Here is a 25,685-nt window from a genome sequence, read left to right as displayed (position 1 = left end):
AATGTAAAATGGGACAGCCACTTTGGAAAAGTCTCGCAGTTCCTCAAAAGGCTAAACATAGCTACCCTGGGAACCAGCAATTCCACTCCTGGGTACATACCCAACAGAAATGAAAACATATTCTACACAAAAACTTGTACACAAATGTTCACAGCAGTATTATTTGTAATAGCTAAAAGATGGAAACAAACCAAATGTCCACCAACTGATGAATGAATAAACAAAATGTGGCATGTCTATATAATGGAATATTAGCTAACAATGAAAAGAAAGAAAGTATGGGTATATGCTGCAACATAGATGCACCTGAAAACATGATGCTTACTGAAGGAAGCCAGACCACAAAAGGCCACATGATTCCATTTATATCAAACGTCCAGAGTAGGCAAATCCACAGAGGTAGAAAGATTAGTGGTTGCCCAGGGTTGGTGAGCTTGGGGGAAAATGGAAAGTAAATACTAATTAAGGTACTGAGTTTCTTCTGAAAGTGATGAATATGTTCTAAAATTAATTGTGGTGATAGTTGCACAACTCTGTGAATGTACTAAAAACCATTTAATTGTACACTTTTTTAAAACTTTTATTTTTTAAGATAGGGTTCCACTCTGTCGCCCAGGCTAGATAGCAGTGGCGTGATCATGGCTCACTGCAGCCTCCACCTCCCTGGCTCAAGTGATCCTCCCACCTCAGCCTCCTGAGTGTGATCATGGCTCACTGCAGCCTCTGCCTCCTGGGCTCAAGTGATATGCCCACCTCAGCCTCCCGAGTGGCAACAACTGCAGGCATGCACAACCACGCTCAGTTATTTTTTTAAAAATTTTTATAGAGATGAGGGCTCATAATATTGCCCAATCTGGTCTCCAACTCTTGACCTCAAGCAATGCCCCTTCAGCTTCCCAAAGTGTTGGGATTACAGGGGTGAGCCACTGTGCCCAGGCAAATTGTACATTTTAAAAGATGGTCTAGGCTAGTGGTTCTTAAACTTTAGTGTATCACAATTATTTGAGAGTTTGTTAAAACAGAATGCTAGGCTCTACCCCAGAGCTTCTGATTCAGTAGGTCTAAAAGTAGGCCCAGGAATTTTCATTTCTAATGACTTCCCAGATGATGCTGATGCTGGTGGTTGAAGGACCACGTTGTGGGAGGCACTGGTCTAGGTAAAAAGAGGCTCCGAAAGAGTTTAAATAACTACCCTGACAGACCCAAATTACGTCATTCGAGGAAGGTAAGCATGTACAGATACTTCCTTCGCTTTTTGATAACATAAAGGTCCCTCATTCCTTTCATAAACTCTGTTGATTCTGGATCTCTGCAAAATAAAATCTTGCATAATAGGACAAATAGATAACTTTTATTGCACATGTATTGTGTTCCAGGAAATGCTAAGCACATCTGTTAGTTCACTAATCCTCACAACTATCCCTTGAAGTAAGTCCTTTTTTCCAATCCCCATTTTATAGATGAGGAAGTTGAGGCCTAGGGAATACATAACTTTTCCAGAGTCACACATGTGGCAAGCAGCAGAGTTGGGATCCCAACCCCAATTTGTCTGATTCCCAACCACATGCTGTGATGTACTTACTAAGGCACCCATGTCAAAAGAATGGGTGTCAGCCAAAGGTTGTCTGAAACACAGTAGTTATATTTATTAAAACAGGTCAGCATCTACATTCTTTATCTAAAGGATCAGTAATACTTCTCCAGGATGATGTTCTTAGGCATCCAGAAAAACAGAGTGATTCTACTTTCTTTGATTTGTGGTCTTAAAGGAAAGGCAGGTCACAAAAAGTAACACTGTGTGCTCTTAATAACATTAAGTTGAAATCAGAAATAACAGCAGCTCTAATGAAGGCTGGAGATTTATGCTGGGACAGAACATGAAAAAGTAAAAGAATTCATTTTGCAATGCTTGCTTTGTAAAAGATATTATCTTTAGAACTTTATTTATAGATATCATGATATCAGGCAATTTGGCAATACTAAAGTTGATTTTTAGGCCACCCACTGATATTTCAGATATAAATAAAATGAAGTGGAAATTTTTTAAAAATCCCCTCATGCATAAAAATCTGTAACCAAAACAAAAGGCCAACATAATGTTCACCATCTTCCCCATTCTTCTCTCTCCACTCTGTCCCCCAAGTCCCCGCCAGTTCCTGTTTTTCTTTATCTATTTTAATAGCCTCAGCTTCCTCCCAAGTTGGCCAGGGTCTATCAATTTTACCTCTAATGGTTCCTCATGACAGCCTCCTGTAGAGTCTCTCCAGGGACCCCTGTGACAGCTTCAACTGGTCTCATTCACTCCATGCATTCTCTCACATTTGCTGTCAGTTATCTTAGAGCAGATCTCTGAAGCTGTCACACTGGGGCTTAAAAAAATCTTAGGAAGCTACACTACCAAAATATGAAGTCAAATTCCTAAACATGACATTCAAGAGTCTATTTTCCATTTTTATTGAAATGTTTGTTGCCAATAGATTTTTAGATTAATTTACTTTTTTTTCTTGTGAACTCAAACTAAGACATGTCAAAACATTTTTAAAAATCAAATGTCTAGGGGCCGGGCATGGTGGCTCACACCTGTAATCCCAGCACTTTGGGAGGCCGAGGTGGGCGAATCACCGGAGGTCAGGAGTTTAAGACCAGCCTGGCCAATATAGTGAAACCCCATCTCTACTAAAAAATACAAAAATTAGGCCAGGTGTGGTGGCTCACGCTTGTAATCCCAGCACTTTGGGAGGCCAAGGCAGGCAGATCACCTGAAGTCAGGAGTTCAAGACCAGTTCAATATAGTGGAACCCTGTCTCTACTAAAAATACAAAAACAATTAGCTGGGCATGGTGTGTGTGCCTGTAATCCCAGCTACTCAGGAGACTGAGGCAAGAGAATCGTGTCAACCCCGGAGGGAGAGGTTGCAGTGAGCTGAGATCGCACCACTGTACTCCAGCCTGGGTGACAGGGCAGGACTCCTGTCTCAAAAAAAAAAAAAAAAAAAAAATTAGCCAGGTGTGGTGGCGAGCACCTGTAATCCCAGGTACTCGGGAGGCTGAGCCAGGAGAATCACTTGAACCCAGGAGGCAGAGGTTGCGCCACTGCACTCCAGCCTAGGTGACAAGTGTGAAACTCCACCTCAAAAAAAAAAAAAAAAAAAAAAAAAAAAAATCAAATGTCTATTCTACTGGTCATAAAAGGGAATCATTCTGATGTATTAAATTCACTGAAAACTTTTAAATCAACCTGATTGATTAAATGTGCCATCAGCCAGAGGACCTGTCCCATGTTGGGTCCTCCACGCTCTAAGACACGTTATTTAACACAGCTGTGCATGCACAACACAGAGAACGACAAGCCTGCAGAGCACGTGCAGCATGGGGTGGACAGACCCTTCTGAGACTCAAGACAGTAACACACAACAGAAAGCGAGACATACTACGCAAACACATAACGCACACATAAGCAAAGCAGTATCAGCCCTGGAAAACTCCTGACGGCCTAACCCTGAGCCACAGGTTGACTTAATTCCTCCTGGGAAGGAGGGCTAGGCCCTGTTGCTCATAATTACCCTAATGGAACTCCTTCCAACAGTGCAATGCAGTCCAGCTTCATGTAATAAATTCCATTTCTGGCCCAATGCTGGCCACTGCAGGGAACACAAAGATGAATAAGATAGTAGTCACTTCCCTTCGTTGGATAACATGGCAAATAACAGTACTTCTCAACTGGGCATAAGCCCCCAGTCAGCTGCATTAGAATCACCTGGACTTATTAAAAATGCACATTCCTGGGCCCTGCACATGGAGATTCAGATTCAATGGCTTTGAGGTGGTACTCTGAAACCTACTTTTTAAAATTTAATTTTGTTGGCTGGGCACAGTGGCTCACGCCTGTAATCCCAGCTCTTTGGGAGGCCGAGGTGGGTGGATCACCTGAGGTCAGGAGTTTGAGACCAGCTTGGCCAACATGGCGAAACCCCGTCTCTACTAAAAGTACAAAAAATAGCCAGGCATGGTGGTAGGCGCCTGTAATCCCAGCTACTCAGGAGGCTGAGGCACAACAATGGCTTGTACAGGTACACGCCTGGGAGGCGGAGGTTGCAGTGAGCTGAGATTGTACTGCTGGACTCCAGCCTGGGTGACATAGCGAGACTTGGTCTCAAAAAATAATAACAATAAAATAAAATAAAATAAAATTTTATTATTTGTTTTTATGAAACATTTTTGTAGTTCCAAAGCTAAAACGATGAAAAGTCTAATTTCTATCATTGTCCATCTTATCCTCTCCTCTCCCTTCTGCTATGAGCATCATTTTAGTAATTTTTGAGTTATCTTTCCATTGTTTCTCTGGAAAATATAGGTATGTACATATATATGGACATACAGATACTCATATATACACATGAAGTCTGCATTTTTTTTTACAGGCTTTGAATATACATTCAAGTTTGGGAACCAGGCTCTAGAAGCAGACATGATTTACAGGACATGTGACCTTGGAAAAATTTCTTAAATTATCTAAGCCTCAGGTCCTTCTTCTGTAAAATGGAGTCTTATTTTATAAAAGCCTAATACAGATTAGCATTTAACAACTGCAAGCTATTACTATTCATATCAACATGAGTCAGGAAACGTTTTAGGTACTCCGGATACAGCAATGTAGAAAACAAAGCTCCTGCCCTGAGGGAACTTATATTCTAATGTGGAGTGAGAGATGCGATAATAATTAAATACATAAAACAACAGTAGATGGTGACCCATGATTAGAAGATAAGGCTAAGAAAACAGCACAGTGGTGGATGTGGCAATCTCTTTCATATAGGATACGTAGGGAAGGTTCCGCTGATTTGGGTGACATTTCAGCAGAGAACTGAGTGAAATGAGGAATGAACCATATATACAAAGGTAAGTGAGTGGCAGGCCGAGGAAGCAGCAAGTGTAAAGGCCCTGAGGTGGGTATGTGCTTTGTGCACTGATGGAACAAGGAAGGCTGTGTGGGACTGGTACCAGAAAGGTGTGAGAGGAAAGTGCACAGGAAACAGGGAAGTTACCAGGGCCTCCGCATGTCAGATGTTGCCAGACAGGGTAAAGACTTTGGAACTTATTCTAGTTGTGATGTAATACCATGGGAGGGTTTTGAGCCGAGGATGGAATCAGATTTAGGTTTTCAAAGTTTCACTCTACCTGGTAGATAAAAAACTGAAAATGGCACAATGGCAAATATAGGGTGGTCAATGAGAAGACTACTACAGTAATTCAGGTGACAGATGATGGTGCCTTCAAGAGTAGGCACCACCAATTATCAAGACAGAAATGACTGGATTTCAGATTTATTCTAGGGGTAGAACACACAAGATTTGCTGATAGATGGGATATAGTGTAAAACAGAATGAAAGAAGTCAGGAACGATTCCAAAGCTTTTGGCCTTAGTCAAAGAGGTAAATAGAAATGCCACTTGCTGAGATGTAAGATACAGGAGGACAGGCATGTTTGAGGGGAGAGGAATCAAGAACTGTTTTGGTTATGCTATGAGATATCCAAATGAAGATGCTGAAAAGGCAGCAGGATTATACATATTTGGAGTTTAGAAAGAAATCACCCTCATCATGTTCCCCTGATTTCCCTTTTTTTTTTTTGAGACGGAGTCTCACTCTGTTGCCCAGGCTGGAGTGCAGTGGTGTGATCTCAGCTCACTGCAAGCTCCGCCTCCTGGGTTCACGCCATTCTCCTGCCTCAGCCTCCCAAGTAGCTGGGACTACAGGCGTCTGCCACCACGCCCGGCTAATTTTTTGTATTTTTAGTAGCGACAGGGTTTCACCATGTTAGCCAGGATGGTCTCGATCTCCTGACCTCGTGATCCGCCTGCCTCAGCCTCCCAAAGTGCTGGGATTACAGGCATGTGCCACCACGCCCAGCCCCCCTGATTTCTATTTCCTAGGAGACAGAGTATGTTGTCTCTAAGACATTTACACCTTAAATATTATTTGGCCCTGTGTGACCTGCCTCTGGAAATTCCTGGACGAACTTTGCATCCAAAGGCACAATGTAGTTAAAAAGGGGTAATGACTAGAAACAGCAATAATTACTGCTGCTCAAATCTGGAAATAAAGCACTTTTGAAGCAGGAGGCAGTTAATGGCCTCTTGTAACCTAATGTGTACCAAAGCGCCTTAGGAAGCAAAGAGCATTTCTCCTGTTTGGTGGGTGATCAAGGAAGGCCAAAAGCTACCTATCGTTTCAAAACTGTGTTCCTGAAAACCACAGGTGCAAGGAATTTTTACTGTGACAAAGTGGAGTTACTGAGAGTCTAGGAGCACTATGTGCTAATGGTCCAACAGGAGATCGGAGTCAAGGATTCTGACGGGCTAAGTCAAGTGTGGCAACAGCTGCATTAATCCTTAATCCCTTTCAGAAACATGTCCTTAGCTGAGTTGGCTACCCCCTCATCCATGTTGCAATAATAGGCAGCATATGTCTCTAGTATCATAATCTGTTCACATGTCTTTGTCCCCCCAATGTGTGTCCTAGGAGCACAGGCACCGTTTCTTATTCATCATTGTATTACTGTCCCTAGCAAAGAGAATGGCCCATGTAGGCACCTAATACGTATATCTGATGAAGCAATGGGGGAATTAATCCCTTCATGCAGCGTCACGTCTTTCATTTAAAAACTTTCTCCTCCTCTATTTAAATGTTTAATGAGAGCATTTAATGACAGAAATTGGTTTTCTTGAGATGTCTGGAGGAAATAGGATTCTCCTCTTAACCCAAAGGACTAGAACTGCTTACTGTGGAGGTGTGATTTTAAAGAGACCCAGAGCTGCTAAAGGAGGAAGGGTGCACATTAACATGAAAATTCTTCGTGAAAGGACCCTACAGAAGAAGTCATGAAGAACTCTGCAAGGATGACTCGGTGACACTGTGAACAGCTGATGCACATAATATCAGACACACCAAGATTCCATGAGGCCCATCATGGTTACCTATGTAGCCCAGTATAAGATCTGATTAAGGGATCTGAATCATCTTTTTATGGTCCTTGACTTCTAGGACCTAAACATTAGGAGGAAAGTTAGAAATGATCTCCTTGGTCTTTGGGGGCTGGTATCAAACCAGTCACTCATAGATAAGAGCACAATGTTCACCGTTATCCCTGAAACCTTCATTTGTATTTCAGAGCACACAAGAGATGTCTGTCCCTGCCTTCTGCACTAGTCAATCCCAAAAGGACTATGCTAGTTTTTATGGATTAGGTTACATGACAGTCTGGAAACTCTTCCGCCTACAGAGTTAGGTAACTTGGACACTTTGGATATAAGGTAATCAACCACTTGGCTAGACTCAAAGGTTAGCTAACTACATGAGTTCCCTACAGGAATGAGAAGTGAACGAGTGATCACTATAGGGAAAAAATAGCATATGGTGTTAACTTGTTCTATGCCCCCAAAACCAGGGTTGACTTTCATCTAGAAAACAACACAAACATCTGGACAACTTCAAGCCCCTGGCAGGCTGAGAACTTCTTACTGCTTTGGCCCTCTAAAATGAAGACTTCTTGGGAATCAAAACGGGCTAAAGCTGAGCACAATTAAAAAGGAAAGCTCATCCTCTCACTCTGCACAGGGAGCAAGAGCAAGGGGAACTCCCCTAAATGACTGGATCACTGGGATCACCCAAGCAGCCCCATAGACATCGATGTCTACAGCCGGTGGTCATCTCTCTGCTTTCTCTCATCCCAAGTCCCTCTCGGGTAGCATCCAACCGAAGCCCACATGGATGAACGCCTGTCCACTTCCCCGGCCTCAGAAAAGATCCGGGCCGCTCCCGTGCTGACTCCGCCTCGGCCCCGCGGCCCCTCGGCTCACCCCAGGCAGCGAGACAGTCGATTTGAAGAGGCAGCTTTTCTAGGATCGGCACTGGCTCGAAAGCGTCGTGCATGGCGGCAAGGGGAGAGTCGCCACCGCCGTCTCGCCCACAGTGTTCCGGGCCGGGTTGGGGTCCGGAACGAGGCTGGGCTAAGAGTAGGCCGGGATCCGGCTAGGATGCCCCCCAGCTACAAGCCCTTCAACAACACAGCCATCGTCAACCCCGGACTTCCTGCTGGTTAGGCCCGCCCCTTCCGCAGCCGAAGTCCCGCCCCTTCCTCCCGGTGCACTCTCAAGGAATTGACTTGTTGCTGAGTTGCCATTGTCACTCTTTACCCAGAGCCACTCTGTCCCGAGTAGCCATGGGCTTACCATAGAAGGAACAAACTGTTAATCTTAGAACTGTTTTAGGCAATGGGTGTGATGGTTAAAAACTCGGCCTTTGGCGTCAGACCTCAGACGGAGATCTACCAATTAGGAAATTCGCTGTGATTTAGAAAATTTAATATTTCGATGCCATACTTTCCTAATCTGCAAAATGATTTGTGTAAATACCTGTGATCCAGTATCATGAGCGCTTAGCAACACCTGACACACACTAAGCTCTCAATAAATGGTAGCTTTAGTATTACCATTATATCCCAATTAGTACAAGCACCTTACCTTTATGCTTTCATGGTTGTTCTAGACCAGCAACAACAGCAGTAGCAGCAGCACCTGTGAACTTGTTAGAAATGCAAAGTTTCAGGCCCATTCCAGTTCTACTGAATCTGAAACTCTGGAAGGAACAGTAATCTATGTTTTAATAAACCCCAAGGTGAGTCCATGCATTTAAAAGCTTGAGAACCACCATCTTAGGCTAGGGTTGTTCAGTGGTAGCACTACCCACCTTTAGGACAGGATAATTTCTTGTTGGGGAGGGGGCATGTTCTGTGCAATGTAAGGTGTTTAACAGTATCCTTAACCTCCACCCACCAGATGCCAGTATCTTCCCTACAGAGGTATAAAAATGTCTCTTTGCTGTATATCCTCTGGAAGGCAAAATCACCCTGAGAACCATTTGAGGCCAATGCTTTTCAAATTGAATGTGCATACAAATCACCTAGAGACAGTGTTAAAATGCCTCTTTTGATTCAGTAGGACCAGAGTAAGACCCTCAATTGAGCATCAAAAATCTCCCAGATGTTGCTCGTCCCTGGATCACATTTTGAGTAGCAAGAGTTTAGGCAACAGATGATTCACTAACTCTTGAAAGTGAGTGAAATAAGCCTCCTTTTAATTTGATGATCATATTCCTACCAATTCAACTTTCCCAAGTTGTGTCTTACATCCTAATATTCCTTTTAGGAAGGTGTCATGGCTCTTCCTCCTACAGGACCCGGGACCTGTACTGTCTGAGGTTACCTTAGTATTCCCCTTGAAGACTTAAAAAACAACAAAACTTAGTTTGAGCTGCAAGAATGATCGATATCTGGTAATTTCCCCCTAGGAAAACATCAGATAGGTCAAAAAATTAAGCATTTGGGTTTAAAGCAAAAATGTAAAAGAAAAAGACTAAGTCTATGATATGAAGCCAAAAAAACTGGTCCTGGTCATTTTATTTTTACACAGTATCAATTTCTTCATATGTAAACTAGGAATACTTGTCCCATCTTAACAAATGCTGTTCTGATAATCAAGTGAAAGTACACTTTCAAGTAGTCATAAACACAAAAATTGCTAAACAAATCCTGTGTTACAGTTGATTTTCACCATAGAAGCTGATCACCTTCTTAAAAATTTAGAATTACCAGCTGTTGTGCTGGAAGGTCTAGTACCTTTTCGTTCAGGCCCAAAACCCTAAGGTTTATATTGTTTTACAGATTAGTGTAAAGCTATAAATTTCTGCTGAACCTGTCCTAAGAAATGACACACTATATCCACTCCCAGTAATACAGAGAGCTGTAAGCAGAATTATCAAGGCCCAAGCTATAGAATTTGTACTATACACTCCTGCTTAACACAAGGGATTTTTGGTTTTTTTTTTCCTAGTCTCAAGTCAACATCAAACCAGCCTAAAAAAATAATTTGACCAACTATCTTGCTGCATTACAACTATTATTCATCTGCTAAGTTTTAATATGCAATAGCAGCATGCAACAATACCACCAGCCTTTGGCTAATGAATTAGCATGAGAATATAGTCAGTTCTTCAGACTGCAGTTCCTCAGAGATACTTCCCAGGAAACTTTTTTTAAAATCACCATAGCAAAGAGTTGTAGAGAAACTACCTAAGGGTTAACACTTTCACTGCAGTATGAGTTAGTGAAGATTGTGGTCATGTGGTCATTGGTTTTAACAGAAAACAAGATAATCTAGAATAAAAGCCATGGAAGGAAATGTTTCATAAGTTTGAGAGAAAGGGTCTTCAGAAAAAGTTTGAAAAAACTGAGAAAAATACATTAATTTTGTTAAATTTTTTTATATTAAAAAGTGGCATGAACTTTTTATGTAGAACAAAAATCTTGGGAAGGCAAAATTGGATAAAACCATTAAAACAGAAATAGAGTGCTTCAAATGAATCCCATCACCTTGTGATGTCCCTTATAAACAGGCTCTAAACCAATACCAGATACCAGAACAGTCCATCCTAAAGAATGAGCAGCAGTCCAGGGCCTCCACATTACTTCATGCAATAACTGTTTAAATTAAGCCAGCAGGACCTGTTTCCTTTGTATAAGCTACCACTTCTGAAGCATTACAGTTCCTCTAGCATGGTGCTCAATCACAGCACTTGGAGCACCTCTCTGCATAAAGGCAAGCAAAACATTGCCTAGGACCCTGCAATGCCACCCTTGGAGGCTTACAAAACAGTAGTTAAAAGTTTTGGAGTGTGCACCACATTGCCAGCAATGGGATGTGTCACAATAGCAGATGTCAAAAGAGTTAAGCTAATATTTCTCTTTAAAGTACATCTGAAATAGAAAAATCTTTAATATACACCATTTGTAAACAAAATTGCACTTGATTTTGCTTTTTTAAATGATCTGAATCATACTGTAACAGTTTCTTTTTTCTTTCTTTTGATCACTCACAGAATTATGGCTCCTTAACTCAGAAGGGCCCTTTTTTTCTCAAAACAACCTCTGCAAGATGTAACCTTGACTTCCCAGGAAAATTAAAGGTAGTTAACAATTTCCCCCATCACCTATGTAACTCCCTAAATAAATAAAAATTACAGGCAGTTGCTCCTGGAGATTACATATTATGGTGTTGATGACAGTCCTTTAGAAGACGTTAAACTTTTTAGTTTGTCAGATTAAAAAAATGAAACATTACAGAAAGTTCAGGAACAACACATTTAAGTTGCATGAACATCCAGTCAGAGTCTGGGAGGAAAGGGGGCATCAGTGTTGTAAATATGAAGCTTGCAGATTTTTCTCATCTTATGAACTTGTTTTCAGTAAGATGTTCTCTTTGTTCTGACACCTCTTGCCAACTCCAATGCCCAAAGATCAAGGAACAGATCAGGATGTCATTGCTTCCTTTAATCCCATGGAGCCGTACAGAAGACTGACACAGATGCTGATCTCTTCCCTGATAGGAGCCATCTTTAACTGCAAATCTTCCCATTCCTTACTCCATTTTGGACCTTTCAAAGTGTGTGATCATTCGTTCCTAGGGACAAAAAAGGTTTAAGTACATTAGGTTAAACTGATCTATATTCCAAATATCTTCTATATAGACTATCCAAGCAAACATCTTCCACGAGTACTTGTTTATGTTAGTTAAATGTTTAGAGAAATGGTTCCTCAACATTTATGAAGATTTTGAACCTACAGATGTCCAGACCTCACCCAAGAACAACTAAATCAAAAGCTCTAGGCTTCTGGACAGCAAATCAGCACTCAGAAGGAAATGTATAGAGTCAGTTAAGATGACTAAACAAATATTTACATAAGATTAGGCTTTAATAAAAATGTGTACTTCCTCTAATTCAGGAATTTAACTTGAAGACCCAGTGAAGGATGAGGGCAAAGATGTGCACATAGTTAACACTTTGCACTTTAGAATGGTTAGGAGGGTAGATTTCTTTTTTTTTTTTTTTTTTTTTTTTTTTTTTTTTTTTTTTTTTTTGAGACGGAGTCTCGCTCTGCCGCCCAGGCTGGAGTGCAGTGGCCGGATCTCAGCTCACTGCAAGCTCCGCCTCCCGGGTTCACGCCATTCTCCTGCCTCAGCCTCCCGAGTAGCTGGGACTACAGGCGCCCGCCACCTCGCCCGGCTAGTTTTCTGTATTTTTTAGTAGAGACGGGGTTTCACCGTGTTAGCCAGGATGGTCTCGATCTCCTGACCTCGTGATCCGCCCGTCTCAGCCTCCCAAAGTGCTGGGATTACAGGCTTGAGCCACCGCGCCCGGCGAGGGTAGATTTCTTATGTGTTTTTTACTACAATTTTAATAAATCATGTAAAAAATAAAATTACATTTAATTTAATATAGTATTTATAGTATCCCATTTCAATTAAAATAATTAATGCACTACCATTAAATTTCCCTTCTTAGGCAATTTTATACCTTAGAGTTAATTTTCATTTTTCTTCTGCTTCATTTGCTAAGTACCTCTCACTGTTGTATCACAAACTGACAGAACTACAAATCCTTTTTGAATATAATCAATCACATCAGATAATCTATAGATGTTTTCCCTTTTTCTTAAAAATATCCTTTCCAATGCTCTCTGTTCTCTAATCCATCCAAGCCTGCTGCCCAGCTGCCAACCTGAGAATTTCTTACATCATACTGAGAATTTTTCTTGTCTGTGTTGGACCCTTTATTTCCTAGATCCCAAGTCTTTTTCTTAGCTTCCTCATTTTTGTGGAGAACATTTTCTACTGCTTTCCTCAGAAACTGCATATAGGACATCAATTATTTTACTTCTTGTGTGGCTGGAAACATCTTTATTTTACCCTCATAAGGATAGTTTAGTTGAGTACAGAATTCTAGGTTGAAAATAATTCAAAGGCTTTGTTCTGGCTTCCAAAGATGTTGTTGAAGAGCCTTATGCCATTTTGATTCCTGGTCCATCATGTATATTGTTTCTCCTGTAATTCATTTAAGTTCTTTTTCAGTTTTAAGTGAAAAAAAGGCCTTGGAGAAAGTGATGTCAGCAAGATGACAGAATAGGAAGTCCTGGACCCTCCTTCCCCCCACAGACACACTGATTCAGTAACACATGGAAAAATTCCCTCTGTGAGAAATCCAGAAACCAGCTGAGGGTCTTCTGCACTATCGGAAAGCATGAAACCAGCTGTATCAAAGTCAGCAGAAAAGTCTGAGGCACCCTCTTGCCATAATTCTTCCCTTCCCATGGACCCAGTACAGTACCACATGATAGGGTGGAAACCTTCAGCTCCCAGCTTCTTTTTGGAGAGGGAAGGAAATGACTGGAATGTACACCCAACATTCTGACTTTTCTGGAACCTGCACAAGAGACTGTTTTCTGTCTTGCCTGAATCCGAGAGCTAACAACAAAGGGCCCAGGTTGGAAGTTGCTGAAATCAAAAGTGGAAGTTTGGACTAGCAAGTATGAGCTCACCACAGCCCCTCCCCCAGCTCAGTGCAGAGTAAGCAGGTAGAATCCCCAACATCCCCAAATCCCAGCTTTTCCCTAGGGAGGAGAGTTGGACTGTGAAAATGTTCCAACTTTGTAAGAGGTTACCTGAGGGAATACTTTCTGTAGGGAATGGTTTGAAGCACAGATGGGACCAGTATACTTTAGGTGCCTGGGGTCAGTATAAATAAAAAAGAGCTGGGCTATGCCACTGGCTCCAGGAGACCCATGATACAGCAGATGAACACAAAAGGGAGCAAGAGATTATAAATTCCTGGGGAGGGAAAAACCCAGCAAATCCCTCTGATTGGGAATATATATGCAGAAGTCCAGAAAAGATATAATACAGAGTGGGTTAGAGAGGTCCTCAGAATCTCCATGCAGGATGATTGGTGAGGGTGTTCTCCTGTACAATGCCAGTCCATGAACACTGGAAAGGTAACTGTTTTTTTTCTAATGCACTGAAACCAACACAAGGAATTAAGGAAAATGGAGAATCAGAGAAACATGGCCCAAACAAAGGAAGATAAATCTCTGGAAACCAACCCCGATGAAACAGAAGTATAGGAATTATTTGAAAGAGAATGCAAAATAACTATCATGAAGATTTCAACAAACTCAGGAGAACAATGCATGAACAAAGTAAGAATTTCAACAAAAATATACAAAACATTTTAAAAAGTATGCCAACAAATTGGATAACCTAGAACAAAATATATAGTTCCTAGAAGTATACAACCTACCAAGACTGAATCATCAAAGAATAGAAAATCGGGGGGGTGGGGGGGAAGAAAAAACACAACCTGGTAAGACCTACAACAAGAAAGAAGATTCCATCAGTAATCAAAAACACCCCAACAAAAAAGCAGCCCAGGACCAGATGGCTTCTTTAGTTGAGTCCTACCAAGTATTTAAAGACAAAGTAACACTAATCCTTCTTAAACTCTTTCAAAAAAATTCAAGAGGAAAAAATGTATTTGGAAGGATCTTCCAAACTTATTCTATGAGGCCAGCATTACCCTAATGCCAAAGCCAAAGACATGACAAGAAGAGAAAATGACAGGCCAATATCCCTGATGAGCACAGACGCAAAAATCTTCAACAAAACACTGGAAAACAGAATTCAACGGCACATTAAAAGAATCATACACTATGACCAAGTGGAACAAAACAGAAAGCCCAGAAATAAAACTACACATATATGGTCAACTGATCTTCGAAAAGACAGACAACACTGCACAGTGGGGAAACTGATAGTTTCCTCAACAAATGGTGCTGGAAAAACTAGATATTCACATGAGAAAGAATGAAAGTAACTCATCTTCATGATACACAAAAATCAATTCAAAATAGATTAAAGACTTAGCCAAGTCAAAATAGATGAAAGAATTAGACATAAGATCTGTAAACCACAAAACTCCTAGAAGACAACCTAAGTTTCTTGAAATTGGTCTTGGCAGTGATTTCTTGGCTATGACACCAAAAGCACAAAACAACAAGAGCAAAACAGACCAATGGCACTACATCAAACTAAAAAGCTTCTGCAGAGCAAGGGAAGTACACAACAGAACGAAAGGCAACCTACAGAACTGGAGAAAATATTTGCATACCACATACAGTCATGTATCACTTAATGACAGGGATACATTCTAAGAACTGTGTCATTAGGCAATTTCATAGTTGTGTGAACTTCACAGAATATACTTACACAAATCTAGATGTTATATAGCCTACTACATACCTTGGCTATGTGGTATAAACCTATTGCTCTAGGCTAAAAACCTATACAGCATGTTACTGTACTGAATACCAAAGGCAACTGGAATACAATGGTAAGTATTTGGGTACCTAAAGATATCCAAACATTGAAAAGGTACAGTAAAAATACACTATTATTTTATGGGACCACTGTCATATATGTGGTCTGTTGCTGACTGAAATGTGGCATAGGACTGTTTCTGATAAGGATTAATATCCAAAATATATAAGAAACCCCTACAATTCAACAGCAAAAAAAAAATCAACTAACCTGATTAAAAACTGGGACAGGGACTGGAAGAGACATTTCTCAAAAGAGGGCTTCCAAATGGCTGACAGGTATATTAAAAAATGCTCATCATAACTAATCATCAGAGAAATACAAACCAAAACCACAAGGTGTCACCTCACACCTGTTAGGATGGCCACTATCAAAAAACAAAAAATAACAAATATTGGCGAAGAAAGAAATTGGAACCCCTGTGCCTCGCTGGTGGAAATGTAAAATGGTGCAATCACTATGGAAAACAGTATGAAAGCTACTCAAAAAATTAAAAAAAAACAACTACCATATAATCCAGTAATCCCACTTCTGCATATATACCTAAAAGAAATGAAGCAGGATCTCAAAGAGAAATGTGCACTCCCATGTTCACTGCAACATTATTCACAATAGCCAAGGTATAGAAATAACCCAAGTGTCCACTGACAGATAAATGGATGATGATAACATGTTACATATATACAATGGAACACTTGTCACCCTTAAAAAGGAAGGAAATTCTGACACGTGCTACAACTTAGATAAATCTTGAAGACATTATGCTAAGTGAAATAAGCAAGCCACAGGAGGACAAATACTGCATGATTCCACTTCTATGAGTTATCTAAAATAGAACTCAAAGGCAGAAAGAACGGTAGATGCCAGGGGCTGAGGGAGGGAGAAAGGAAGAGTTGCTATTCAACAGGCATAAAATTTCAGTTAAACGAGATGAAAATGTTCTAGAGATCTGCTGTACAACATTGTGCTCATACCTAACAATACTGTAATGTACACTAAAGGAATTGTTAAGAGGGTAGATATCATTATGTTTTCTTGCCACAAGAAAGCCTTATGTATACTTGCAAACTCTTGCACAGTGTTTTCACAGAGGAAAATATGAAGAGATGGCTGAACTCAGTGCCACCAAATTACTATAGCAAACTTGCATTCCCATGAAGGGCATAATCAGGTTTCACTTAATCAGCCTTCTCTGCTTATAGCAGCTCATGGAGAGCTGAAGTCAAAGGGAAGCCCTAAAGGCAAATAATTAGCAGAGGAAGACCTCAAGAGGGAGATGTGGGAACAGCAGAATATACCGCAGAAAGCAAAGTGTTTGGCAGATAGGTTCAAATCTGAATGGTAGAGTTCTCAATTATTTCAATGCATAAAACAGCTAAGGAATTTGATACTGTACATGCTGTGTCAAATATCATGTCAGTGAGAAATGAACAAATCATTTTTAGCAGCCAATTCAACACAATGAATCAGAATCAGACAAGATGCTTCCAAAAGGCTTCCTGAAAAAAAAACAAAAACAAACAAAAATTCTATAATGACCTAATATTCAGAACATGTCCAGAACTAGTTTCCATGAACTCAGGCCACAATTCCTTTTTTTTTTTTTTTTCCTTTGAGATGGGGTCTCACTCTTTTGTCCAGGCTGGAGTGGCATGATCTCAGCTCACTGCAACTTCTGCCTCCAGGACTCAAGTGATCCTCCCACTTCACCTCCCAAGTAGCTGAGACTACAGGTGTATGCCACCATCTCTGGCTAATTTTTGTATGTTTTGTAGAGATGAGGTTTCATCATGTTGCCCAGGCTGGTGTCAAGCTCCTGACCTAAAGTGATCCTCCTGCCTCGGCCTCCCAAAGTGCTGGGATTACAGGCATGAGCCACTATACCTGGCCCACAATCCTAACATAAGACTTCATGTGAAGCCTTCTAGATTAACTGTATGGAGGCAAAGTAAAAGATTAAAAACATAAATATTAGAGGTACTAATTATAATCCTTACTATCTGAAGAAGGTAGTGACATAAATATTATGAAATAGTAGGTAAAAATTTAGATTTTGTTTTGGTCTACTATATTCCTTTCTCAATATTTTTCCTTATTATTTTTGCCAATATTAGATTAGGGTTAAATTTGCATTTCTTTCAGACAAAAGAACTAGATGGTGGAGAGTACTGTACTTACTATCCAATTTAAACAAAAACATTCTCAAGTCTGACGGTGTAACTTTGAAAAGTGAAACATGCATAGACAGATGCAAAGAAAGGAAAGATTCTTGAATGTTTGAACTCTATTAGTATTTCTATTCTTATCCTTTTCAACTATATAAACTACAGTTTTCAGGCCACTACTGAGTCAAATAAAGAGAATCTCCATGAACAGAGGATTCATGACTTTCTATTTAGTCACCATATACACAATTTATGCATGTGAATTGAGTACCAACCTCATCTGAATCCAGAAGGGCTGGAAGTGCTCTGCAGAGAGAGAGAAATACTGAATTGAAGAATGTAAAATAAAGCCATAAATGGTTCATAAAAGACATTGGAATAATGCAATTTAAAGCTTTTTTATAATTATCTAAGATATGCATTTTATTAATGGCCCTTATAGGGAAAATAAACAGCAAATACAATAAGCAACAGTTACAGAAATTGTACAGAAAAAAAAACGTATTTTGCAATGCGACAGGACCAATGTTTCATTAAAATTACAGCCCTGGAAAGGAACTAAAAAATTTCAAAAGGAGTATCCCATTCATTTTAAGATCTACTACATAGCTAAATCTTTCTAAGCAGAAATGTCATCTAAATGAATAAACCCAATTAATTTTGTTTGCAGATTATTCCTATTCTTTTAATTATTTTTCAGTATCTTGTATTTTCATGAGCATAACTTGCTCATTTAAAATAACAACATAGTACTAACTTTGAAACAGGATTCTTGTGATAATCATTCAAAAACTTACACATCTGTCACAGAAGAAGGAACATTCTCTTCTACCCACTTCAAATCATCTTCCTGCTGGGAACATACAAATACCACTCGTTACTAAAATGCACCACATAATACATCTCAAGTAAGGATATAAAGGCCTTAAATCTTGTCTTTCTTAATTCTGTAGCAGTACATTCACAAATGGGACTGCTGACAGAAAAGTCAAATATTTTAATTTTTAAAAACATTTTTTAAAATCCCTTTGACCAACATCTCCCCAGTTCTCCCACAGCCCCGGTAACCACCACTCAACCCTGTGCTTCTAGGAATTCAATTTTTTTAGATTCGACGTAAGTGAGATCATGTGGTATTTGTCTTTCTGTGCCTGGCTTATTTTATTTCACGTAATATCTTCCAGCCTTCTTCACACTGTTGCGAATGACAAGATTTCCTTCTGAGTCTAAATAGTATTCCACTGTATACTGAAATACACCACCTTTTCCTTATCCATTCATCTATTGATGGACATGCAGGTTGATTCTGTATCTTGGCTACTGTGATTAATGCTGCAATGAACATGACAGTGCAAGTATCTCTTTGACATACTGATTTCATTTCATTTCAGTATATACCCAGTGATATGAATGCTGGATCATAAGGTAGTTCTATTTTTAATTTTGAGGAACCTCCATACTGTTTTCCATAATGGCTATACTAACTCACATTCCTATCAACAGTGTGCAAGGGTTCCCTTTTTTCCATGTCCTTGCCAACACTTGTTATTTCTTCATTTTGATATATGCCATTCAAACAGGTGTGAGGTGTTATCTCATTGTAGTTTTCATTTGCATTTCCCTCAGGATTAGTAATGACGAAAATTTTTTCATATACTTGTTGGCCATTTGTAGGTCTTATGTTAAGAAATGTATATTCAGGTTCACTGCCCATTTTTAAACTGGGCTATTCGTTTTCTTGATACTGAGTTCCATATATAAATTGGATATTAACCCCTTAACAGATGCAATGTTTGCAAATGTTTTCTCCCATTCTGTAGGTTGCCTTTTCACTTTGTTAACTGTTTCCTTTGCTGTGCAGAAGCTTTATAGTTTGATGTACTCTCACTTCTCTATTTTTGCTTTGTTCCCTGTGCTTTTGGGGTCATATAGAAAAAAAATCATTGCCAAGACCAATGTCATGAACTTGCCTCCTGTTTTCTTCTAGTAGTTCTACTGAGGGTTGGAAGATGGGGCAAAGAACAAAGATGAATGCAAAAGTCATACTTACTGCTTTGTTAACTTTACTATTTCCATTGGGTTCTTGTTTGGTACTTCTCATTTTCATTCCCTCTGTAGAAGAAAATAAACGTACACTGGTTAACTTTGTGAACAGACTGACAATGATGGCAAAATGGATTCAGAACTTTTTTTTTCTTTTTTTAAATTAAAAGCCCCAAGGTTAGTTTAAGCTTTCTAATACTTGTGAAGTATACAACAGATGTTTTTCCATCTTTACATGTATGCTGGGAAGTTCAAAGCAAAATTTTTAGCTCACTTCTAGCAAGTAAAATGGATACTTAATGTGCAATTACTTACTGAATTTACCATGGCTTCATCTTAAGAGTCACACCCTTATTTTCTTTACCCTAACTTCATCCCATACCAAATATAGGAACAACATAGTTACAAAATGATAAACAATGTACTTATAGAAAAAAAAATTTAAAGTACTAATGAGACGTGAATTTTATGACTACCAAAGCTTTCTTTCAGCATAGGTTCCTTTTGTTCATCTTCCTCCTCTTCCTCAGACAATGGTGAAAAGGCAAACCTAACACAAGAAAAAATTAGAAAACTTCAAAAACTGCTATACCAGTTGCATTTTACAAAACTAATTATTGAAACTGCAATTATAGTAACTCATTAAATCAGTTTAATAATAAAACTTCTTCCCCTTCAGAAAGCTCTTAATTGCCTATAATAGCAAGGGAGAAGCAGGACAGTATCATATTTATGAGTGCAGGCTCTGCTGAATACTACCTGTGACACTAGACTAGTTATTTAATCTCTCTATACCCAGTTTCCTCATCTGTAAATAAGGGGATAATAGAACACTACTAATAGGGGTGTTTTGTAAAAGTAAGTCATTACAAATAAAGTGCTTAGAACAATACCTGTGTCATTTAGTAGGCAGTCAACAAATGTTCATTCATAAGGATATGTATCAAATAAAATTAGGTAAATTCTCATCTAATTTAAAATCGCAGCCTTCAAATTGGGAGTTAAGAGAAGGGAGGCCTATTCCAGGTAATTTAAAATTTCAGCCTACAAGTGGGAAGCTCAGAAGATGAAGGTCTGATCTGGTATATCTCAGATGCCTTTCCTTAACAACTTCCAAGAGATTCAGCAAAGCAGCTCCCAGACACGTAATTCCTAGAATGTTTTAGCTTTTATTTATTTATTATTATTATTTTTTTGAGATGGAGTCTTGCTCTGTTGCCCAGGCTGGAGTGCAGTGACATGATCTTGGCTCACTGCAAGCTCCGCCTCCTGGGTTCACATCATTCTCCTGCCTCAGCTTCCTGAGGTGCGGGGACTACAGGCGCCCGCCACCACACCTGGCTAATTTTTTTGTATTTTTAGTAGAGACGGGGTTTCACCGTGTTAGCCAGGATGGTATCGATCTCCTGACCTCATGATCTGCCTGCCTCAGTCTCCCAAAGTGCTGGGATTACAGGCATGAACCACCGCACCCGGCTGAATGCTTTAGCTTTGACCTCACTCTATACTTCCCATTTTATTGTTACTACTTTCATTCTACCTTGCTTTTAAAACTCCCTTTCATGATAAAAATTCTTAATAAACTAGGAATAGAAGGGAACATCTATAACTTGTTAATGGGTAACAAATTCCATGGTAAATATCATAGTTGATGATATTTGAGAAGCATTTAATGTCAGAGTAAGATAAGAGGGCCCATTGTCATTGACTCTATTCAGTATTATACAGGAGGGCTTAGCCAAGCTAATAATATAAGAATCAAAATTGAGGCAGAAGATTATTTGGCAAGAAAGCAGCTTGTAATGATTACTTTAGACAAAAATCTATCTGAAAAGAAAATGTGGAAATTATCAGAACTAACAATGTAACAGGAGGGTTGCTGGGTATGATATACATTAAAAAAGCAAACCGGACTCGGTGGCTCACACCTGTAATCCCAGCACTTTGGGAGGCTGAGGAGGATGGATCACTTGAGGTCAGGAGTTTGAGACCAGCCTGGCCTACATGGTGAATCCCCGTCTCTACTAAAAGTACAAAAATTAGCTGGGCACGGTGGCAGGTGCCTATAATCCCAGCTACCCAGGAGGCTGAAGCAGGAGAATCCCTCGACCCCGGGGAGCAGAAGTTGCAGTGAGCCAAGACTGCACCACTGCACTCCAGCCTGGGCGACAGAGCAAGACTCCGTCAAGAAAAGAAAGAAAGGAGACAGAGACAGAGAGAGACGGGGCGGCGCTGGGGGAGGCAACAGCATTCCCACATATTTGGAAAAGCTGTATATATTTTTAAAGGTTGCATTCGTAAGAGCCACAAAAATTTAAATCAGAAGTTACAAAACATAATTGAAGGACTAAAAAATGGAGAGATGCCACAGTCAAGGAATTATCAAAAAAATATAATCTCGCTAATTCATTAATTCAATTAAGTTCCAATAGAAATCTTCATAGGTTTTCCTAGAATTAAACAATCTAAATTTTTTTTATTAAAAAACAAAAGCTGAGTGTAGTGACATGTACCATTAGTCTCAGCTACTGAGGAGGCTGAGGTAGGAGGATCCCTTGAGCCCAGAAGTTTGAGTCTAGCCTAGGCAACATAGCAAGACCCCATCTAAAATAAAAACATTTTTAAAATAAAGGGCAAAAATTTAACACCAAAGGCTTTTCAAAAATTTTTTTGAGACAGGGTCTCGCTCCATTGCCCAGGCTGGAATGCGGTGGTATGACCATGGCTCATTGCAGCCTCAACATCCTAGGTTCCAGTAATCCTCCCAACTCAGCCTCCCTAGAAGCTGGGATTACAGGCACGCACTACCATGCCCACATAACCTAAAACAATTTTTTTTTTTTGGTAGAAATGGGATCTTGCTATATTGCCAGGGCTGGTCTCAAACTCCTGGGTTCAAGCAATCCTCCCAGCCAGGCCTCCCAAAGTGCTGGAATGACAGGTGTGAGCCATCACACCTGGCCAAAGGCTTTTTTTTTTTTTTTGAGAAGGAGTTTCACTCTTGTTGCCCAGGCTAGAGTACAATGGTGTGATCTCAGTTCACTGCAACCTCCCCTTCCCAGGTTCAAGCAATTCTCCTGCCTCAGTCTCCCAAATAGGTGGGATTACAGGCATGCGCCATCACACCCAACTAATTTGGTATTTTTAGTAGAGACGGGGTTTCTCTAGTTGGTCAGACTGGTCTCGAACTCCCGACCTCAGGTGATCCTCCCGCTTCGGCCTCCCAAAGTGCTGGGATTATAGGCGTGAGCCGCTGCGCCCAGCCCAAAAGCTATTTTTAAAAGAGCCAGATAGTATGCAGCTAAGCCTACACTTATAAATATGATTAGAGGTTCAGGCCCTCCAGATACCACGATTTATCAGAAGCCTAGGGTAATTCAGACAGTGTGCTACTGATGCAGGACCAGAACACAAGAGAGTAGAGAGCCTAGAATCAAGTAATTCCTGGTGCATGAACATCTTGATTGTGATTTTTTTTTTTTTTTTTTTTTTTTGAGACGATGTTTCGCTCGTGTTGCCCAGGCTAGAGTACAATGGCACAATTTCAGCTCACTGCAACCTCTGCCTCCTGGGTTCAAGCGACTCTGCTGTCTCAGCCTCCCAAGTAGCTGGGATGACAGGTGCCCACCACCACGTCCAGCTAATTTTTGTCATTTTTAGTAGAGATGAGGTTTCATCATGTTGATCAGGCTGGTCTCAAACTCCTGACCTCAGGTTATCCACCCGCCGCCTCAGCCTCCCAAAGTGCTGGGATTACAGGCATGAGCCACTGTGCCCGGCCTGATTGTGAAATTTTTAAAAAGTCATCAGAGAATAATTTTTTGACCTCACCTTAGGCTAGACAAGAATTTGCCAAAATAAGATGCAAAATGTACAATCCTTGAAGGGAAAAACTAACTCTATATTTCTGAGACTTTGTATGATTGAAAACAGCATTAAAAAATCAAAAGATAATTAACTGGCTGAAAATATATGCAATACTTAGAACAAACAAAATATTGGCATACAAAATATATTAGAAATTCCTACAAATTGGGCCTGGTATGGTGGCTTACGCCTGTAATCCCAGCGTTTTGGGAGGCCAAGGTGGGTGGATCACTGGAGCTCAGGAGTTTGAAACGAGCCTGGGAACATGGCAAAACCCCATCTCTACAAAAAATAGAAAGATTAGCCCAGTGTAGTGGTGCACACCTGTGGTCCCAGGTACTCGGGAGGCTGAGGTGGGAGGATTATTTGAGCCCAGGAGGTGGAGGTTGTAGTGAGCCAAGGTTGCTCCACTACACTCCAGCCTTGGCTTCAGAGCAAGACCCCATCTCAAAATAAATAAATTCCTACGAATCAATACATAAGTGATTGTTACAGTCTGAATGTCTGTCCCCTCCAAAACTCATGTTGAAACCTAATTCCCAGTGTGACAGTGTTGGGAGTTGGGCCTAATGGAAAGCATTTAGGTCATGAGGGCTCCACTCTCATGAATGAATTAATGCTGTCATATAAAGGGTTTTCTGGAGTGGGCTCTCCCTTTTGCCCTTCCACCTTCTGTCATGTGACGACCCAGTAAAAAGGCCCTCACCAGATGCTGACACTGCTAGCCAACAAATTTCTGTTCATTATAAACAGTCTGTGGTATTTTGTTATAGCAGCAGAAAATGGACAGAGACAATGATCAATAAGCCAATAAAAAATAAGCTAAAGATCCAACCTTAAATGCAAAAAGTAACAATATTAATTCTCATCCACCAAATCTGCAAAAATTAAATAAAATGATGGGACATAAAAAGAGGGAAGAAAAAACCCCTTTCATACCATTGTTATTAAATATGAAATTTCCTTCAGGTTTCTTTCGGGAACATAATCTGGAAATACTTTAAAAATTACAAATACACATATCCTTCAACCTAGCAAATCCAAGCCCACTCATTAAGTATTTCTTGAGTATGTGCCAGTGTGTAGTAAGAAATTAACCTTCATTGACTAATGTGAGGTTATCTCTACACCCATAAAATGTCCTGTCTTTATTTGCCTGGGGACTTTGGCCGACAGTCTAACAGTATGGTTTATGATAGGGGCTTTGGGCCATGCCATATCAGTTTTAACCTCCAGAGGAAATGGTATCAGCCTGACTGCCAGGAGGGGTTGGAAACTAAAAGTCAGCAACAGAGACAGTATGTGATTGAGCCCCAGTAAAAACTCTGGACATTGAAAGCTCAAATCAGTTTCCCTCGTTGGCAGTAGTCTGTGCATACTATCACATATTTGGCTGGGAGGAGGTAATACATTCCAATAAAAATCTTGAGTGCTGAACATCAATGGGCTTTCCTGGACAGAAACAATGTGTTACTACATTTTTGTTGCTGGGGAAAAGGACTGACTTGATCTACTTCCTCAGAAGAGAGACAGAACACAAGGAAAGAAAATACAGATTTCCCCAGATAGACCTGCTATCACCATTTTGTCGTAATACACCTTAACTGTAAGCATAACTGTATGCTGCGTCCCATGAGGCCTTCCAGTAAATCGCTGAACATTAGATGGTCTTGAGGACCCTGACAAACCTCAAACTGGAAATATCCCAAATGCCCATTAATAAGATAATATGTTAATGCAACTGTACTACACATGTCCCATATTTATGCTATCCATGAAAATCAATGAGTTCAATTAAACCTGTTACACTGGAAGGAATCTCCACAATGTACTGTTACAAAAGTAATGGAAGATTCCGTAAGTGAACAGGGAAAAGACACATTATAATATACAGTTAACACTGAAGTCACGGAGAAAGGGAGCAATGTTTTAAAGGAAAAGGGGAGAAAAAATAAGAGGAAGGTAATGCAAAAATTTTTTAATGACTGAGGAAGGGAAAATATTTAAATACAAATATAGCTAGTGAGTAACCAGTAGATCAACAGACGGATATAAAAGAAGCGTCTCCAGAATGTAAAAGTTCTTTCTCAATAGTGTGATTTCAGATCTCCTTTATTTTCTTTCATGACTTTTCTCTATTCTTTGACTTTTTTTGATAAACACATATAAAGTGCATAGTTTGAAATGACAGCAAGGCCATTTTCATCGGGTAAAAGGATTTCACCTATTTTCTATCTCAATCTTTCATTGGTAAGTCTGGTTATAAAATTAGTCGTTTATACCATGTTACCCTTTCCTTCTTTGGTGGTATGGGTGTTTAATATAAGCTCTTAACCGTCTAAATGC

At 40.0% G+C, this 25,685-nt stretch overlaps 2 protein-coding genes across 5 annotated transcripts in view; both read right to left on the bottom strand.

The window, feature by feature from the left end:
• LOC105491715 (VPS39 subunit of HOPS complex) overlaps window positions 1–8,089 on the bottom strand; it is a 47,033-nt gene extending 38,944 nt beyond the window's left edge. For both annotated transcript variants that reach the window (XM_011758320.2, XM_011758331.2), the window contains exon 1: window positions 7,858–8,089. In XM_011758320.2, coding sequence (XP_011756622.1) covers window positions 7,858–7,930 — 73 coding nt within the window. In that variant the 5' untranslated portion in view covers window positions 7,931–8,089. The remainder of the gene's footprint in view (window positions 1–7,857) is intronic.
• A 2,717-nt stretch (window positions 8,090–10,806) lies between these two features.
• LOC105491681 (transmembrane protein 87A) overlaps window positions 10,807–25,685 on the bottom strand; it is a 62,333-nt gene continuing 47,454 nt past the window's right edge. For all 3 annotated transcript variants that reach the window (XM_011758264.3, XM_011758265.3, XM_071067034.1), the window contains exons 16-20: window positions 19,949–20,022; window positions 19,480–19,541; window positions 18,227–18,282; window positions 17,705–17,735; window positions 10,807–11,514 (exon numbers count right to left, since the gene is read on the bottom strand). In XM_011758264.3, coding sequence (XP_011756566.2) covers window positions 11,473–11,514; window positions 17,705–17,735; window positions 18,227–18,282; window positions 19,480–19,541; window positions 19,949–20,022 — 265 coding nt within the window. In that variant the 3' untranslated portion in view covers window positions 10,807–11,472. The remainder of the gene's footprint in view (window positions 11,515–17,704; window positions 17,736–18,226; window positions 18,283–19,479; window positions 19,542–19,948; window positions 20,023–25,685) is intronic.

The sequence above is a fragment of the Macaca nemestrina genome, chromosome 7 (genome assembly GCF_043159975.1).
Source record: "Macaca nemestrina isolate mMacNem1 chromosome 7, mMacNem.hap1, whole genome shotgun sequence".
NCBI lineage: Eukaryota > Metazoa > Chordata > Mammalia > Primates > Cercopithecidae > Macaca > Macaca nemestrina.
The sequence above is the reverse complement of the archived record's forward strand: the minus strand, read 5'-3'. Positions and strand labels throughout refer to the sequence as shown.